General features: G+C 39.8%; 1 protein-coding gene and 1 pseudogene across 8 annotated transcripts in view; both read left to right on the top strand.

The window, feature by feature from the left end:
* Nucleotides 1-1,732: 1,732 nt before the first annotated feature.
* The window catches only part of MCM9 (minichromosome maintenance 9 homologous recombination repair factor), a 60,665-nt gene continuing 43,964 nt past the window's right edge, over nt 1,733-18,433 (top strand). For 6 of the 7 annotated variants that reach the window (XM_081139985.1, XM_081139987.1, XM_081139990.1 and 3 more), the window contains exons 1-7: nt 1,733-1,838; nt 4,035-4,353; nt 5,866-6,182; nt 7,536-7,617; nt 12,354-12,554; nt 16,582-16,707; nt 18,111-18,230. In XM_081139985.1, the coding sequence (XP_080996111.1) occupies nt 4,050-4,353; nt 5,866-6,182; nt 7,536-7,617; nt 12,354-12,554; nt 16,582-16,707; nt 18,111-18,230 (1,150 nt within the window). In that variant the 5' untranslated portion in view covers nt 1,733-1,838; nt 4,035-4,049. The remainder of the gene's footprint in view (nt 1,839-4,034; nt 4,354-5,865; nt 6,183-7,535; nt 7,618-12,353; nt 12,555-16,581; nt 16,708-18,110; nt 18,231-18,433) is intronic. The other variant, XM_081139986.1, reaches the window with a different exon arrangement.
* On the top strand, nt 13,841-14,245 carry LOC308558360 (small ribosomal subunit protein uS8 pseudogene; annotated as a pseudogene). The gene has a single exon. The product of its transcript is annotated as a small ribosomal subunit protein uS8 pseudogene (transcript).

The following is an 18,433-nucleotide window of genomic DNA, read 5'->3' as shown; positions in this document are numbered from 1 at the left end:
GCAATGAAACTATTCTGTATACTACAATAGTGTATATATGTTACTGTATATCTGTCAAACCCCACAGAATGTACACCAACAGTGAAACTACTGTAAACCATGAACTTTGAGTGATAATCATGTCAATGTAGGTCTATCCATTGTAAAACAATGCACCACTCTGGTAAGTGGATGTTGATAGTGGGGTAGATTGTGGGTGTGTGTGGGAGAGTGGGTATATGAGAACTCTGTACTTTCTGCTCAATTTTGCTGTGAACCTAAAATTGCTCTAAAATTATTTATTTTTTATTTAAAAAAATAAATTTTAGCCCATCTGGCGTGGCTCAGCAGTTGAGGATCCACCTGTGATCCAGGAGATCAAGGTTCGATTCCCAGTCAGGGCACACGCCCAGGTTGTGGGCTCGATCCCTGGTGGGGGGCCTGCAGGAGGCAGCCAATCAGTGACTCTCTCATCATTGATGTTTCTCTCTCTCTCCCTCTCCCTTCCTCTCTCTGAAATCAATAAAGATATATTTAAAATATATATATACAACTTTTAAAAAATCAATTTTATTTCTATATATTGGAAAGGAACAATCAGAAATTAAAATTGAAAATATCATTTACATAGGATCAACAAGTATGATTTCCCCCTCCCACATGATTTTATCTGAGTTAGAGGTAGATTTACAAAAGATCAAACATAGTTGAGATATATTACGTATTTAACACCTCAATAAATGGTGGAGGTTTACTTTGTTCAAACGTCGTAATGACTCATTATTGACATGTAAAGTCTTCCCATATTGACTTATAGATGCTATTCAACCCCAACAAAAATCCCAGCTTTTTAACAGAAAATGACAAACTGGTTTTAAAATTCATACGGAAACACAAAACCGCTTTGAAAAAGAACAAAACTGGATGCAAAAACTATCTGATTTCGACTCATTCATTATAAAGCTACAGTAATCAAAGACAACGTGGTATTTTTGTAAAGATAGACAAGTAGATAGGGCCACAGAATAGGAAAGTCTTAAACCCACGCATACAAGGACAACTTATTTTTCACCTAAGTGCAAAGGCTTTTCAGTGGGAAAAGGATAATTCAAGAAATGGTGCTAGCTATCCACATGCCAAAAAAGTTACCTAAGATCGTATTTTCGCACGCACAAAACCAGCTCAAAGTGGGTCCTCTGCGTACACATAAACCTTCGCTCTAAAGCTTCTAGAGGACACAGGAGCAAACCTTCGTGGCTTTGGGTCTGGTGGAGTTCTGAGCCCAAACGCACAGTCCGGACGCTCCCTCCAAGGCCCGCACCCTCCCGCTCCACCCGCGGCCCTCGCCGTCTCAGCCCCGCCCCGGCTGCGCGCGCCCCGCCCCGGCTCTCCGCGCCTCCGGGACCTCCCGGACCTCCGCGCCCCGCCCCCCCCGCCGCGCCCCGCCCCCCGCCCCGCCTCCTCGCGTCTCGTGGCGCGCGCCCGCCCCCACCCGGAAGAGCCACCTGAGCTGCGAAGTTGGGCGGTTCGCCGCCCGGCCTCCGTCGGGAGCGCCGGCCCAGCCGAGCCGAGCCGAGCGCTCGCCCGGCGCCGCTTCTCCCTCGGGCGAGGCGGGCCCGCGGGGCCTCCAGCGGCCCCGCGCGCGCCCTGCCCGCCCCGCCCCCACCGGCCTCCGCGCGCCCCGGGCCCGCGGCGCGCCCCCGCCGCCAGGCCGTAGCCCTCCGCGCCCCTCCGCCTCGGGGGCGGTGCGCCCCGAGTGACTTCTGGCGCTGCGCGTTGGCCCGTAAGTGACCGCCGCTGCTCGCTTCAGCAGCGTGTACTTTTACCCCCGCCGTTCGCCCAAGTAGCGCCCACATTTGGTTAGTCCAGCAACTGTTCAGCTCCGGGACGGTCCGGTGGCAGAGCTGCCCCGCAGCGGAGCGCGGGAAGCGTGAGAGACCTGCGCAGGGTGGCGGTCGGGGGAGCGGCCCTGCGCGCGGGCTCAGCGCCTGTGCCCGGCGGCGGGCGGGCTGCGGGGCCTGCGGGCGGGGCGGTCGGGGAAGCGGCCCTCCGCGCGGGGCTCAGCGCCTGTGCCCGGCGGCGGGCGGGGCGGGGCCTGCGGGCGGGGCGGGGCCTGCGGGCGGGGCGCTCGGGGAAGCGGCCCTCCGCGCGGGGCTCAGCGCCTGTGCCCGGCGGCGGGCGGGGCGGGGCCTGCGGGCGGGGCCAGGGCGCCGCGCGCCCCGCGAGAGGGCGTGGCTCCGGGCAGGTGCGGCGCGGCAGCTGGCGGGGGCGGCGATTCCCGGGGAACCCGCTGGCCGCAGTCACTGGTTTTGATTGTATTTTAACCCCAAATATTTCAATAAGAAAGCGGAAGGGGGACTAGAAAGTTGTAGAAGAATAAGTGGCTCCAGTTTGTATCTGGGTGAGTACGTTGGCGGGGTTAGCAAACTGCTTAGAAACAGTTGATCAGTTTTGCGCAGATACTGAAAGTGAATGCTGTTTTTTAAGAAGATGCTCTGTTAAAAAAGGCGAAATTTAATCTGATCTGAATTTCAACCATGAATTCTGTGGCTGCCCCCTCCCTGCCCTGGGTGGAGCTGTATTTTAAGTTGCTAAACTTGTGGCTCCAAATTTAATATGCATTTATAGACTCTGGTAGCCACTCTTGGAAGTACAGTTTTGTTTTTGTTTGTTAAAGCAAAGGCCACATCATGGAAAGACTATATGATTGGGTCCTTCCTGGGTGCTTTCTCTGCTTTACACTTGGCTGAGTTGACATTACCTAACCAAAACAAATTACTGTCAATGTAGTGCCCATAATTTATGTTCATTTATTCTCCTAGATACATATAGACTCATCTGTTAATCTCATACTGGCATCCTGTAGTTGTCAGGATTCTTTAATCATTTTTCTTTTTATAGAGCCTAATGCAGTTAATGTTAGTTGAATGAGATAAGTCAAATTAATGTACACTTGTCCTCCAGTGCTCTCTCTGTTTCCAAACCAAGTAAGAGTTTCTTAAATGATCCAATTCGGACAGTTTATTTGGGATTGTCACCCCATTTAAGTTTAATCTTTCTCTCCTTTGTGCTCCTATTTATGCTGCATTTTACCACTGTTAGAGTGCTGTTATATTCATCTGTCCTTTAGTTCTCTGAGGGGATAGAGAACCTTTCGTTGTGCTTTCATTTCAAAGCATAGCTCCTTGAACTTGGTACATATCTGCATGTACACATGAAAACAGAATGGGGTAGGCCCTTTTAATCTGTAGATACAGATTTAAAAAAATATTGCCAGGGGAATAGGATAGGTGAAGTAATAAAATACTGTACTTATTCTCAATCTGTAGTTATTTAAAGACCAATTTTCCTTTCTTCAGTTTAATTATTTAGTGGGTTTTTTTTACACTCTTGACAGTTGTTTTTGCTGAAGCCAATAGTTTTCCTGGGCCAGGAAGAGAAAACAGGAAATAAATTCACCTCCAAATTGAAATTTCTAAAGCCAATCTGATAACTATTCAAGTCATAACTGGCTATCAATCTGAAGAGTAGTGTATGTTCCGTTTATGTAGCAGAATACGTGTGTGTGTAACTGGAGAGACAGAAAGAGATGTTTTTTATATGAATAAAACCCAGAAACAGGACACTTGCAGAGAACTCTACCATGAGTAACTTTTGTCAAAGGACTAGCATTTAAGTTTTTATACTTGAGAACAAATGTGTGTGTGGAAACTGGTTAAAGAAAAGGCAAGGACCTTTTACATAATACAGGGCTAATGAGGAGGAAGTTTCCTGGAAAGGAAATGGGGAAGACTTTGGGCCATTTTGGAATTTGATAATCAGTACCAACATAATTGGTTTGATAATCAGTACCAACATAATTCTTTTCCCACTTAAAAAATAATACATTTACTAAGTAACAGATAATTCAGATCTAATTAAAGTATAAATTCAGTTAGTATTTTGAGATTATAGCATGACCTAAAGCCAGGATGATGTACAACCACACAATTGTTTGGTAATTTTGTGTAAGTCTAGTAGCAAAGGTGTAATACAGTTCTTTCTTTTTTCTTTAGCTACCTAGATTCAGGATGAATAGTGATCACGTTGCACTGGTTGGCCAAGTGTTTGAGTCCTATGTTTCGGAACACCATAAGAGCGATATTCTTGTAATCCTGAAGGAAAGAGATGAAGATGCTCATTACCCAGTTGTGATTAATGCCATGACCCTTTTTGAGACCAACATGGAAATTGGGGAATATTTCAATGCATTCCCCAATGAAGTACTAACTATTTTTGATAGTTCACTGCGAAGATCAGCCTTGGCAATTCTCGAGTCCCTTTCTCAGCCTGAGGGTGTCTCCATGAAGCAGAATCTTCATGCTAGGATATCAGGTGAATCATTTAAGGATTTTATTGTCATGTTTTTCTCTAGGAAGGTTTTTGAGAATCCCTAACACATATTGCATATCGAACTCTAAGAAATAATTGTTATTTGTACTTATAAATATTTTCATCGTGTGGTTGATATGGCACTTGTCAGCCCCAGGAGTTTTCATGAAGCATTCCACAGGAATTTGGAAATTAGTTTGTTTTCTGAGAGTTAAATTGTAAAGTCAACACAGAATAGAGCAGAGATATACAAAAATTATCCTAAGCAGAAGTCTGACTCCCTTACTGACGGAATGTAATGCAATCTAAGTTAATATAAATATAGAATATTTTCACTAAAAAGCGGGCAAGTCAGCCTTGGAAGCATAAAAAAAGAAGTCATAGTGGCAAATGTTGGCAGTGCCTCTCTTGTTTGTATAGTATGTAGTATATGGAGAGAGAGTTTCAGCAAGCAACAGAAAATTCAAGTCTATCTGTGGACTTGTAACCTGTAACACCAGGTTAATGTAGCCTGGTGCCTTAAGCATTCAGTTCGTCTAACGAATTTGCTTTCTTTAAAAAAAAAATTCCATGCTTCTCAAACTATGTTCTGATTATTATTATTATTTGGCTTTCAGAGTAGATATATCAATAGGGAGAAAATGTGCTGGCCATAGAAACTTAAAGTATAATCATACCTATTATGGTTATTTCTCATGAGCTTGGCAATTCTGACAGATCCGTCTTCTGTATGCACACTTACCAGGTTTCAGAGCTACTAAAATCTGAGGCCCAGACACTAGACCGTAGGACATCAACCAGAACTGCCTTAATAAACGTGTTAGGAGGCAGCCTTTGACCGTCACAGCCAGCATTGCTCTACTCCAAAGATGCATTATAGCCAAACATGAGAAAGAGGGCATTTCCACATAAAAATTTTCTTTGGCATTTTGTGCCTATTAAATTGCCTCTTTATACATGGTGAAAACAACAAGGTTTTTAAAAGATAAAGTGATGCTGTGGGTAAACCTCTAAGTAAGTCAAGGGTTGGCTACACTGTCAGACTTACAGGTTAATGAATCCTGAATCTAACTGAAAAAGCACTAAATAGCCTTCTAGCACTGTGCACTTTGGTCATTATTCTACCATCTCTTTACCACTCAGCTTTGTGGTTTACTCAGAGAGTCATAAGTTGATTTTATGTATGGCTGAGAGCACTATATACTCTTTGTTGAATATGGTTATAATTATATACTATATTTAGATCTTACTGAGATAGCCCTCATACGAGAATGAATCCTTTTTTAAATCCTGGTTATTATATCATCTAGATGTATACTTTTAAAGCGAGTCCACTGTTAATTGTTATTTGAAATAATTCTTTTCCATTTTCTTGATTTCATATGATTTTTTTCTTGAGTAAAACACAAAGATTTTCACCCCTGAAATTATACTTTTTTCCTCAGGAAATATGAGAAAAGTATATTCCATGGAGTCAAATGCCAAGGTTGATGTAGTTTTTTTTTTCTTCATCAGGTTTGCCTGTTTGTCCTGAGCTGGTAAGGGAGCACATCCCTAAAACCAAGGATGTAGGACACTTTTTATCTGTCACTGGGACAGTGATTCGAACAAGTCTGGTGAAGATCCTGGAGTTTGAACGGGATTACATGTGTAACAAATGCAAACATGTATTTGTGGTCAAGGCTGACTTTGAGCAGTATTATACCTTCTGCCGCCCCTCCTCATGTCCCAGCTTAGAGAGCTGTGATTCTTCAAAATTCACCTGCCTCTCAGACTTGTCTTCATCTCCAACCAAGTGTAGAGATTATCAGGAAATCAAAATTCAGGAACAGGTAAATGATGAAATAAATGAGAAAAATGACAAATTTTAAGAAGTGTTATTCAGCCCTGGCTGGTGCGGCTCAGTTGGTTGAGTGTTGTCTCATGCACCAAGAGGTTGCAGATTTGATTCCCAGACAGGGCATATGTCCAGGTTGTGGTCCTGATGCTCAGTAGGGGGCATGCAGGAGGCAGCCAGTCAGTGTTTCTCTCTCACATTGATCTTTCTCTGTCTCTTTCTCCCTCTCTCTTCCTCTTTCTCTAAAATCAATAAAAACATTTTGTTTTAAAAAGTGGGTGAAGTGCCAGGACTAGGGAACACAACAGATTACAAGTGAAACTTGTGTCATCACTTTGTGGAAGATCAAGTGTGAAACTGTTGCACATATATCAGAATATAGTCTTTAGAGGCCATGATATAAACATCTTTTTATGTAGAGGATTGGCAAGAGGGTTGTGGAATGACTTAATAATTTTGTTAAATTTAATGAATATTTAAGAAGTTTAAACTAGCTGTACTTACCTAAGGGATAAGAGAAAATTAAGTGGGTTTAATTGGTTGTTAAACATTGGAGTGGGCAGGTTTTGGGGTTTAGGCCTAATTTTTATTTTCTGTGCCAAGTAAGGTATACATAACCACTCTTTAGTATATGAGAGTAAACCTGATTTTTATTTTACTTGCCACTCAAACACAAAGGCTTATTCAGTGTCAGGGACCCAGACTCCTTCTGTCTTTCTACACCATTCTTCACTCATAGCTTCTATTTTTATGGTTATCTATATTTCAGAATGTCAGCTACAACTCTATCACATCTGTATCCTAGTCAGAGAACAGAAACAAGGAGGGATAGCCAAAAGCACCTGCCATGTAACCCAAGTTTCCATTTAAGTAGTCTCCTTCAAAATCTCCTATAACGTATCTACTTACATCTCATTGACCAGAACTTAGTCATATGACCACACCTAGCTGCAAGGAGCCTGGGAGATATAGTCTTTTTACTAGGCACTTGTTAATATAGAATAAACCCAGAGTTCTGTTTCTAAGGAATAATCAAAATAACTGAGTGATTAGTCCCAGGTCTTATGACTGGAAATCAAGGGAGAACTGCCATTTTGACAATCCACAAGGTATAGATTATATTTGCAGATGTTTTCCAAATATTGGTGTTTTTATTTTACTCTACTTACAGTGAATTCTTAAACTGATAGTATGCAAAATTTGTAAGAAAAGTCTGTAAATTCCCATCATAATTAAATTGTATTACAATACCAGAGAAATAGAAATGGTAATTTCAAAAATTACTAGGCTTCAGATTACTTAGCATGTATTTAAGCATATTCAGCATCTGTTTTCTTTTCTTTGCTAGGTTCAGAGGCTAGCTATTGGAAGTATTCCACGATCTATGAAAGTTATCTTAGAAGATGACTTAGTAGACACCTGCAAATCTGGTAAGAATTAAACTTTTGTTAGCTTACATAGGTGGTCCTAACATATTGATAAAGCCACTTTTTATTTTCCCAAGAGTGAGTGTGGAGACTTAATTGCTTACCTTGAGACAGAGACTGGCGTGGAGGTGGGATGTGATAGCAGGAAAGAAGCTGGCTGGAGCTTAGCGATCTAGTCTAGCTGCCTGTTTTATAGCTAAAGAACCTGACTTGCCTAAGATCACTTGGAAAGTTAAGTGACAGACTGGAACGTGAACTCAGATCTACTTACTTCTAGTCCAGCACTCTCTTCAGTGCACCATAATGTAACAGGAGCAACTTTGTAAGTGTTGGTTTTAGCGGCAATTATATAAGATGCATCAGAGGCTGTGACTGTCAAATGCTACTGCAGCCTAATGATGTCTAGAAAAAAGGAGGCGACTGTGTTTCCCTGCTCTGTGTTGGTCTTCTGTCCTTTGAGGGTCCTCAGTGTTTCCACTGGCCAGTTGCCTGAATTGGGAGGGAACTTGAATCATACTGAAAGAACTGTGAGTGGTTAGCATGGATAAGTCTCAGGAAGGAGATGACAACCAACTTTCATTTGTTGGAAGACTGTCATATAGAAATGGAATTGGAATTACAGAAGATGCTATTGGGTCTCATGGGCTGGAGGTGCAGGAAGGTAGACTGACTCAGTATCTATTAATCAGAGGTCTCCAACGTGGGCCTTGGATAATGCTGAGTTTAAGCAGAGGATGTACAGCATCTAGTTAGCTATTTAGGCCTCATGATCTGGAGATCTACAGTGTTCCCTGCAAATTAAAGACTCTGAGCCTTGGAACTGTTCTGTAAATCCAAGGCTCCAGAAACCTGGTTGTAGTGATGTCATCCTTAGTTATGCTTTGATCTTTAGGTCAAACAGACAATTCCTAAGCTCTCCTTTGCCCCTCTCAACTCACCTTGTCTCCTCTTACTCTTCATTGGGGAGCCTAGGAAGAAGCAAACTTAAAAAGCATTTGTGGAAGGGCGAGGATTAATCTCAGCCCACAGCTGTAGAATGGAAGTGTTCTACACTGAATTTTAAATTACTGTTTTCATAAAGAAAATGGTAGGGAAAGGTTTCATTTGAAAAATCAAGATATTAGATTTCATAAATCAGCAGTGTCACCCAAATGGGTAAATACTATTCTCTTCTGCAGTAACTGCATTTAAATATCATAAGAGATATTCTCAATAAAATATGGTATGTTTTTTAAATGGATATGTTGGTGATAGCTAGTATTTATAATGCAAAAAGAATCGGAGAATAAACTGTGCATTCTTTAGCTGTTGGTAGAGTGTAGGGCTGTAAAATTTACATGGCACTGGGCAGCAAAGGGTGAAGATCACAGAAGCAGACTGCCTTCGAAGTGATCATCTTAAAGTTTTAATCAAAAACTTTGTCTAACCAGAGTCCTTGATGTTTTCCGTATGTCAACACAGGTGTCCTCGTCCATCTTCTCCCTTATTGTCATCTTTTCATACTGACAGGAGACTCTGCTATAGAGCTCAAAAGTCTTGGATTTATAGACTTTCAATCCCAAACAAAGTTTCCTCAGAACTACAAATCTTTCATTAGCTTCTCTAAGGCTGCTGTTTCCATCCCAAGAAAAGGAGAATGGAAACCTGTTCCCTTAAAGCCAGCGTCTTCTGTCCCCCACATGCATTGCCAGGCCTTCCAGACCTTTTCTGTGAGGAGGATATGAGAGCGTATCCTTTGTCTTTCTTACTCTTATTCCAAATAACTTAAAAACTGCCTAACAATTTCCACTTCCTTTTTAGCATTTAAGTTAAATTGAAGGTGGGTCAGAAAAAAACGTTAGCTGAATATCAGCAGTTGCCTTTCAGTTCACCTCAACATTCGCTGCTTTGAATATTTCCCATTTTTTCCAAAACACCCTTTATCTCTATAAAAAACAGATAGCACAGGTGTGTATGCTGGGCTGTAACAGGTATTCCTGATCTCTTATTCCATATCCCAGTTCTCCTCTGCAAGACAGATCGAAAATGCTTCATTGTGCCAAATTCTATCATTTTTTTAACCTTAGACTTCTCCAGATGCCTCATTTATAAACTATTTCCTGAACTGACATTAAAATGATAGGCTAAACACTGTATGGAAATAAAAGAGGTCGGTATCTAGAGTCAATAATAATTCTCTATCAAGAGACTCCCCCATTCATCTAAAAATCACCAACTCATAGTTTGAAATGTATGTCAAATACATGAACAGTTTATAGTTATCTAAACAATATACTAAGGAAATAACAGCTTTGATCATGGATCTCCTGCTAAATGGGCAAGTCTGTGTCAAAGTACCTTGTTCATACAGGACTCTAGATTTTAACCCAAATCTGTAATATCTAGATCAGCAAAGCAGTGCTTGTATGAACTTAGCCTGAACGTGAAAATATCCTTTGATAGAGAATAAGTTGTTTTCATACAGTTCATCTAAATGGAATTCTTTCTGCACTGAAAAAAAACCTTAAGGTATTTTTCTTTCACATGTCACTAATAAAAAAGAATATATGGAAGCAGTCTGTCAACAGCTATTTTCCACTTATTCAGAGCTACAGATTTCTGTGAAAATCAGAAGGCATAAATGGCATCATCCTTGCCCTTCAGGAATTTACAGTCTAGTTAGGAACCCCAAACTGACACTGCAGAGTCATCAAGTTGGCGGTGGTGTGCTGAACACGTAAGGGCAGCAGATCAGACGGTCTGACAGGGTGGCTGCAGTGGCAAACATACTACGGAAGGCAGAGGGGCACCGAGACCGGGCTGTATGAACGTAAGAAATTCAGCTTTCTGAAAATAACATCGTTTATAATTTTTACTATAGAAAACTAAAATGATTATTTGTTAACTTGGACTATCATATGTACCTCATAATTGTTCTGATGATCATATGAATCTGCAATTCAAAACGTATATATTAAGGGCTTTTTAAAGGTACTAGTTGCTCTACAAATGTAAGGTAGGCTTAGTATAATAGTAGCTAATATTTATTGAGCATTTATATTTCTAGATATTGTATTAAGTAATTTACAAACATTATTTGGCTTAATTTCCACTATAGTGCTGTGATATAAATATAATTATTCCCATTTTGTAGGTCAAGACATAAGCTCAGCAAAGTTAGGTAACTTGCCCAAGGTCACGGAGTCAGTGGGTGGTGGAGCTGGGATTTGAATCCAAATGTAATGAGTCAGTGCTCTTGGCTATTCTTCAGTACTCTACATTTCCCACATTATCATTGCTCGTTGAAGTCAGATTTTTACTAGTATGTGCTATATCTAAAAGTTAAGTTCCTCATTTGACTAATTTAGAAACAACCTAAATATGACCCATTAAAATGCCCATAGTAGAGAACTGTTCCATGTGCTCATATAATGTTGCCCCAGTCATTTTCATCTAAAAAATTGGGGGCAGACAGTATAGTAAATGATCATTATTTTTGATTGAGTTTGAAAACCATCCAGGCAGTAGCTTGGGAAGGACATTAAAAACAAGTGTAAAGCATCTATTTGTTGTTATTATGAAGTTGCCTTTGGCTAGAAGTATGCTTTCTATTCTATGAATTGCTACCATCGGTTCCATGCACTTAGCCTTTACAGAAAACTTCAGAAAATCAAAAGCTCTTTGGATTACACATTGCACATTGAAACTTAGAAAGTGTAAGGCATTTTGCATCAGCACATATGTATCTGACACAGCCTTGGAAATAAAGACAACACTTGTTAGTTCAGAGACAATATTTTTGTGCAAAATATAAACACCAGGATAGGGTTTGGGGTATGTCCAACATCCTATGTTCGATAAGATTGAAATCTTTGGGGACTAGGATTATGTCTTCTTTTTTGGGCCCCCTTTTCTCCAGTGCCAAAACATTGAATGCCAAGCATTCATAAAGATTTGTTACTGATGCGTTGAATTGTATGCAATTATCACAAATGTTAGTTTGGACAAGGTGCCTATAAACTACCCAAGGCCTCTTAGAAAAATCTATAAAAGTTGACTCTTCTGCCCACCAGGAATGGGAGAGTTTCCTCAGGTGAGAAGGAACTAACCAGGAAGGAATGAGCAGGTTTGTGTCCCAGGCTTTCATAGTCTATTCAAAGTTACTTTGATGTGAAATGGTTATTCATTCCTTCATTACTTTGATCATTGATTCTTTTGTTCATTAAAAAAAAAAAAGCAGTGAAAAAATGTTAACAAATGTATTAAGTAAAAAATAATAAATAAAAAACTAAAACTAGCATCAGTCATCACAAGGTTGTTTCCTTTCCTGACAGCAAACTGATTATAGTTTAACCTTCTGGCTGCAATTCTCACCTCTTTAAATGAAAATTCTATGGCTAGAGATTCTGAGAGGATGAGCCTTTCACCCAGTATAATAACAATGAGTAAATCATCCAGTAAACTATTTCCCAGTGAAGGGTAATAACTTGGTGTGATTGTAATGTGGCAGATTAAGAAAAAATAAAAATGCTGATTTTAGCTTTTAGTTATGCAGATAGAAGTCTCTGTTTTTAAAAAATCAGGAATCTGTGGTGATGTTTTGCACCCAGATTGTTTTCTGAATGAGTGTTGGATGAGTGTACAGCACTCTAAACCCCGGTCGGGAAATGGTGTATGTCTTAGTTCCGGTCCTTTGTCATGCGAGTCTGTGCCCAGCACGTAGGGTGCTGCTGCTGGACTAACTTGGTGCTTTTTCCTAGGCGATGACCTCACTATTTATGGGGTTGTGATGCAACGGTGGAAGCCCTTTCAGAAGGATGTGCGCTGTGAAGTCGAGATAGTCCTGAAGGCCAATTATGTGCAAGTGAATAACGAGCAGCCTGCAGGGGTCGTCATGGATGAAGAGGTCCGGAAGGAATTTCAAGGCTTTTGGGAACGCTATGAGAGCGACCCCTTTGCAGGTTTGTGGTTGAGGGTAGAAAGTGGACACTTATTAGTGGCATTTCATTCAGCAGTTGAACATGCTGTCTGTGATTGGGGGCAGCCTTATACGCTCCATAACGCAATGACTGAGTTCACAGGGTAGCAGCATCAGCCAGTGTCTCCAGCCACGGTCTGTCCTGAAGCCCTTTTCTGGCACAGCCTTTTCTATTTAGAAATCTGGAAAAATAAGGCTGAATTCCAAGAGATTTTTCATTTCTAACTATTTTAACATCTTATACTGCCAAAATCATTTTGGAATCTTCTACCTTCTTTACCAATTAAATATTACAGTTCCTCCTTAAATAGGCAAAACTCATCCTATTATGACACCTCATCCTGTTAAAGCCATTATTTCTTTTCTGATGTCCTTTAAATTATATGTGATCTTCACAGTATTTTAGCTGAAGATTTAAAAATAGGAGATAATAGAAAAGAGATGATGAGAGATGGAAAGATGCAAAAATAATCTTTGTCATCACAGCAAAAATTTTGATTATGACACTAACTATAATTACATAGATTAAAACATCACAGCCTTTGGGTTTGTAGAGTGTTTTTTATAAAAATTCCAAGTGTATAAAACAACAATTATATCTTCAAATGTCTGTTTTCATTCTTCCTTGGAGGTATCTTCTAAGAAAAATAAACCAAAGGTAGTAATAGGCTATTTCTAATAAACTTCACCTCCAATCTAATATATAGCAATTACTTTATTCTTAAATCACATGCTGAACTGGACAGCTATCATTTCACACACACATACAAAAAAGGCCCTTATTTGCCTAAATATAGGCATTTTGCTTTTATTTTGTGGGGTGATTTTTTTTTTCTTATGTGTGTAGCACGTATCATTCTTTTACCTAATCCATACTGGGGAAAAAAAGTCTCTGTATTGCGGCTTTATGAAGTAAATCGCCTATGAATCATATATTTTTTTAAACGATTTTTTTTATTTGAAATTGTTTCTTAGGATCAAGTCCTTACAGAAATCTGTAACTCTTCCTTGGCCCACGGTCATTCCTTATCAGTTGCAGTGCCTCAGCTCAACTCTGCCTAGTGACAGGGAAGGAAAAGCACCATACAGTGCTCTGACCAAATCATCCGGTGCTGTGTGCCAGCTATTAAAAAGAGTCTATCTTGTTTTACTTAGAAAATTATAGATGTACGACTCATTTACTGAATAAAAGAAAGAAATATAATAACCTTATGAAAAATGTAAGTAGGGCTTTTTCCACCATCTTCCCATGCGCCCATAACAGTGTGTATGAATGTTCTGACTGATGCTCTCAAGAGTATTAATGGTGCAGAAAAGCAAGGCAAACCACGTTCTTACTAGGCCATGCTCCAGCATTGTCTGGTGTCTAACTGTGATGATGAAGCATGGTTACAGTGGCAGATTTGAAATTATTGATGATCCCAGAGCTGGGAAAGGTGTTGTGAACCTCCTGGGAGGTTAAACAGTGCAGAGTAATCAGTCCCAGATTTGATTTACAACTCAGAGATCTAGAAAAATGGCAGAACAACGTGCTCCCGAGCCATCAGTTTGGTTTCATTGAACTGGAAACCTCACTGGGGATCATGCATGGATCATGAAGAAACAAGACAAAAACACATAGGAGGGAAGACCCTGGGATCCTTTTATAGGGATGTAATACATATGCACAAATAAAATGCCTCAATGGAAAGGAGTAAAGTATATGCGTGTGTGGTGTGGGTGGGGTGGCTGAAGGTGAGGGGCTGTATCTGACGGGATCTTCATTTTGCTAGTCGAAAGCCAGAGATTACTTCAACGCTCAGCTCTTGGAGGTTGACCCGCTTCATTAAGACCTAATACTGTGGGTATTGACTAGGAGGAGCCAAAGACTTGATTCTGATCTACAGTGACCTCAGGGATCCAATGACCTGGTGCTTAGGTGCTGGATAGAAACCCAAACATAGGAATTGGGATCCATTGGGCTATCAGCCCACTCTGGAGTGACTCAGTTATCTTAGATTGAAGAAGTTCTCTTCATTGGGGTCACTGAAGGCCATAGCCACACTATTAACATGGTCTAGAGCCAGAAATTTGAAGGGAGGAAGGGATGGGAGTAGTATCTACTCTTAACACATTTTCTTCCATGATACAGCCATGGGAGCTCCAGTGCCACAATCTAAGGAAGCGAGTTTTTCAAATTCAGACGGCAAATTAGGGGAATCGCCCTATACCTTTGCATTTCTCTGGTTCCTCAGACCTGCCTTCATATTATATCTTTTGTGTGGACTACAGGGTCAGGAAATCTTAAGTTCAGAAATAATCACAAGTAATATGGGCAATGTAAGAGTTAACAGTTAAGTAGCTCCTATATGTGCTAGGTATTGTTTGTTCTTTGTGCTGTACACTTATTAACTCCTTTGATCCTCAGTAATTCTGTGTGATACCATTATTATCTCCATTTTACAGATAAGGAAATGGAGGCAGAGAGGTTAAGAAACTTGCCCAAGATCAGACAGCTAGTAAGTAATAGCACTGGGATTTGAATCCAGGCACCTGACTCGAGAGTCACTGAGTCCACCTTTATTCAACAAAACTAGCTCTTTGGTTTAGTTTTGGCTTGGATGTCTCCCAATAGCCCTTACTTTTGGGGCTATTGCTTCTTTCTTTCTACATATAATCTCTAGATTCTGGTCAGAATTTACCTACCTGCTGCCAGGTCTTCTCATCTGCTTAGACCCCAGGCTTCATCTTTTCTTCTCTGGGCTTTTCTACCACAGGAAAGGGATGGATTTCCTCTAGCGGTTAATTAACATCCTTCCAGGACTAAAATATTTTCTTTCTTCACCATTTCTGCCGTCCTAGGTCATATCACTGTAGCTTATGCCACTGAGTCAATTTCGATTCCTTACAAAAGCAGCCTTTGTGTATCAGGCCCTAAATTGTGGAGGAAGGTCCTTTCCCTTCCCTTGATGGTTTGGCAGGAAAGCTTCTGGAACTGGAATAGTTAGCTAGGGAAGTACTTGTATGATTATTTTCCACCTCAAAACAGCTATCATTGAAACATGAGTAAAAACTCAGATGAGTATAAAAGTCCTGAAACATGCAAATTAGTTACCAGATTAGGCCAGTAGCCGAATGAAATACCTACTTTATTCATGGATGGGATAGGCAGATTCTCAGATTTGGTGTTTTCACATTTCTGAAAACAGAACCTAAAACTGATACTCTTATTTAAAGCACATGATCAGAAGAATCCAAGACCTCCAGCTTGGATTGCAGAGTTGAAGTTTATAATAATCTTAATATCCCGATACCCTAGGAACTTATTCTAAATAAAACAATTTACCAAACTGCTCAGAGAAAATGCTGAACTGTCTCAGAGGATAGATTGATTTTACTTCTCTGACACCTCTGGAGAAGCTCCAAGTATCTGTATTTAAAAGTTACTGGCTCTAACTCATTGTCCTGAGATCAAGCACTTTCCTTTTATTTACACAATGTAGCAATTTTACTGAAATTACTGCCGAGAAAATGCAGCCAGTATTATTCTTAAGGGATACTGTTAGCCTGATGGAGAAGAATATTCTTTTCTGTGCTCTCTAAAGTATGTTAAATTTATAGAAACTTAAGCAGGTAGCACCCAAGAATAAAGCAGACTTTTCATCTCGTGGCATTAATAAGAGAACTGAGTTACCTCTTTTTAGTCATTTGGAAATGGTTCTCTTGACCATTTTACTTTATTACTCCTTATGTATTGATTGATTTTAGAGAGACAGAGGAAGGGAGAAGAAGACATCTATTTATGTTGTTCCACTTTTATTTATGCATTCCTTGGTTGATTCTTGTATGTGCCCTGACCAGGATCAAACCTGCAACCTTAGCGTATTGGACTGACTCTCTGACCAACTGAGCCATCCGGCCAGGGCCTTTGATCATTTTAGATGGTGGAGTGTATTATAGGGTAGAAGGAAATTTTCGGTTATGATTTCTTAAAAATTGTTGGTAACTTCTGATCTTTCTGCCTTTCCTAGGAAGGAATGAAATATTGGCCAGCTTATGCCCTCAAGTTTTTGGGATGTATTTAGTAAAGCTTGCTGTGGCCATGGTACTGGCTGGTGGGATTCAAAGGACTGATGCTACAGGAACACGTGTCAGAGGTTAGTACCTGTTTAAAACTTTTGAGAAATATTAATACATAGAAGGAGAGAAGCTAGAATTTTCCTTTCCTGAATAAAAATTGCTTGTTGAGCTTTATTTTCCAAATGTAGCCTTTTAAAGCTGACAGTATTTTTCAAATGTCTTTTAAAGCTAATAGTTGTCTGGCTATCTGATACTTAGCCCAGCATCTGTATATCAGGAGCTACTTTCTAGCATTCCAAAGACTAAAAGAAATACTAAGTTTCTCAGTGAGTATAGAGTTTTGCTCCAACCTCTCAGGGTGCCACAAAATAAAATCTTTACATATATATTACTGTGTTTTTCATTGGATCCGCACTCTCTCTTCAAGAAGAAAAGATTAGTAGTAGTACTTTTTAATGTCACCAAGTCAGTGTATTTCCATCTCTTACTGTCAGTGTTTCTCTCAGACTGCTAATCCCAGTCATCTGCCTGCTGATTCCCCTTCTGCTGGTGGGTTGCAAATGTGCCATCTGCTGTTCGGTGTTGCTGTAGGTCACGCATTCAAGCAAAGGTTACTCTAAGTATGTAATTATGTCCAAATGGCGGAAAGCTCTTTTGCAGCTAACACACTTAACTGACCTGACTCTGGCATAGAGTGGGTTTATTATGGTCCTCCTATAGGCCACATGAGAGCCATAATAACCAAAAACTAAACCAAAAGACTATGAGTACATTAGTCAATCAGGCAGTTAGTAGGTACTCTAAAACCATGTAGTGCAGTATGGAATAGTGCCATAAGCTTTATGTGTATGGTATGTTTTGATCACCTACTGTTTGCAAGGTACTATGCTAAATGTGCCTAAACAGGAGTTTCCTATTAGTACACTTAGAAAATACTCAAATATTATTGAAGAAATTTGATCAGTGAGATAATACACACCACAAGATTTTCATGTTCATTTGTATTATATTTGAAAAATAAGAGTATTTTAAGATAGATATTTCTTTAATTAAACTAAAATTTTCATGAGATGAAATAATAAATGATGTGATACTTATAAAGCACTTATAAAGTTCCACTTTTTAAAAAGTGCTTAAATAAAAAGATAAAATCAGAAACTTTATAAACCAAATTATAAGCCAAATTTTTAAAAAATGTTAAACATAGGCCTGAACATCTAGAAATAGCACAAAATTTATTAAGAGTTTAGATTTTAAATGTCACATTCAGAAGTCATTTAAAGATTATTTATGACAGTTAACTTCCCTAAGATATTCTAGTTAATCTTTCCTTAAATAACTTTAAGTATACAGCAAAAGCATTATATAAACTATAAATAGTGTTGACAGTCCAAGTGGACCATTTTCTTTTTGATTAATCACACTTGTTCATGGATCTTTTCATAGAAATTTAAAACTTTACATTATTTACTTTTTCTAGGTGAATCTCATCTTTTATTGGTTGGGGATCCTGGCACAGGGAAATCTCAATTCCTCAAATATGCAGCAAAGATTACACCGAGATCTGTGCTCACCACAGGAATTGGATCTACTAGTGCAGGTATTTTACATGACAATTTCATTTAATGCCACTATAGAAACTAACACAACAGTTTTTTCCTTAGGAAAAAGAACCTACAATAGGATAAATTTCAAGCTAATTTCTGAGAGTTACTGCCGAAAATGGAAGGAAATATGTAGCATTTCTTTTGTAGCTCTTAAGATATTTTAAAAGCTCCATCACTTATTTTCCAAAAGCTTATT

Source organism: Miniopterus schreibersii (assembly GCF_964146895.1).
Source record: "Miniopterus schreibersii genome assembly, chromosome: 6".
Lineage (NCBI taxonomy): Eukaryota > Metazoa > Chordata > Mammalia > Chiroptera > Miniopteridae > Miniopterus > Miniopterus schreibersii.
The sequence above is the reverse complement of the archived record's forward strand: the minus strand, read 5'-3'. Positions and strand labels throughout refer to the sequence as shown.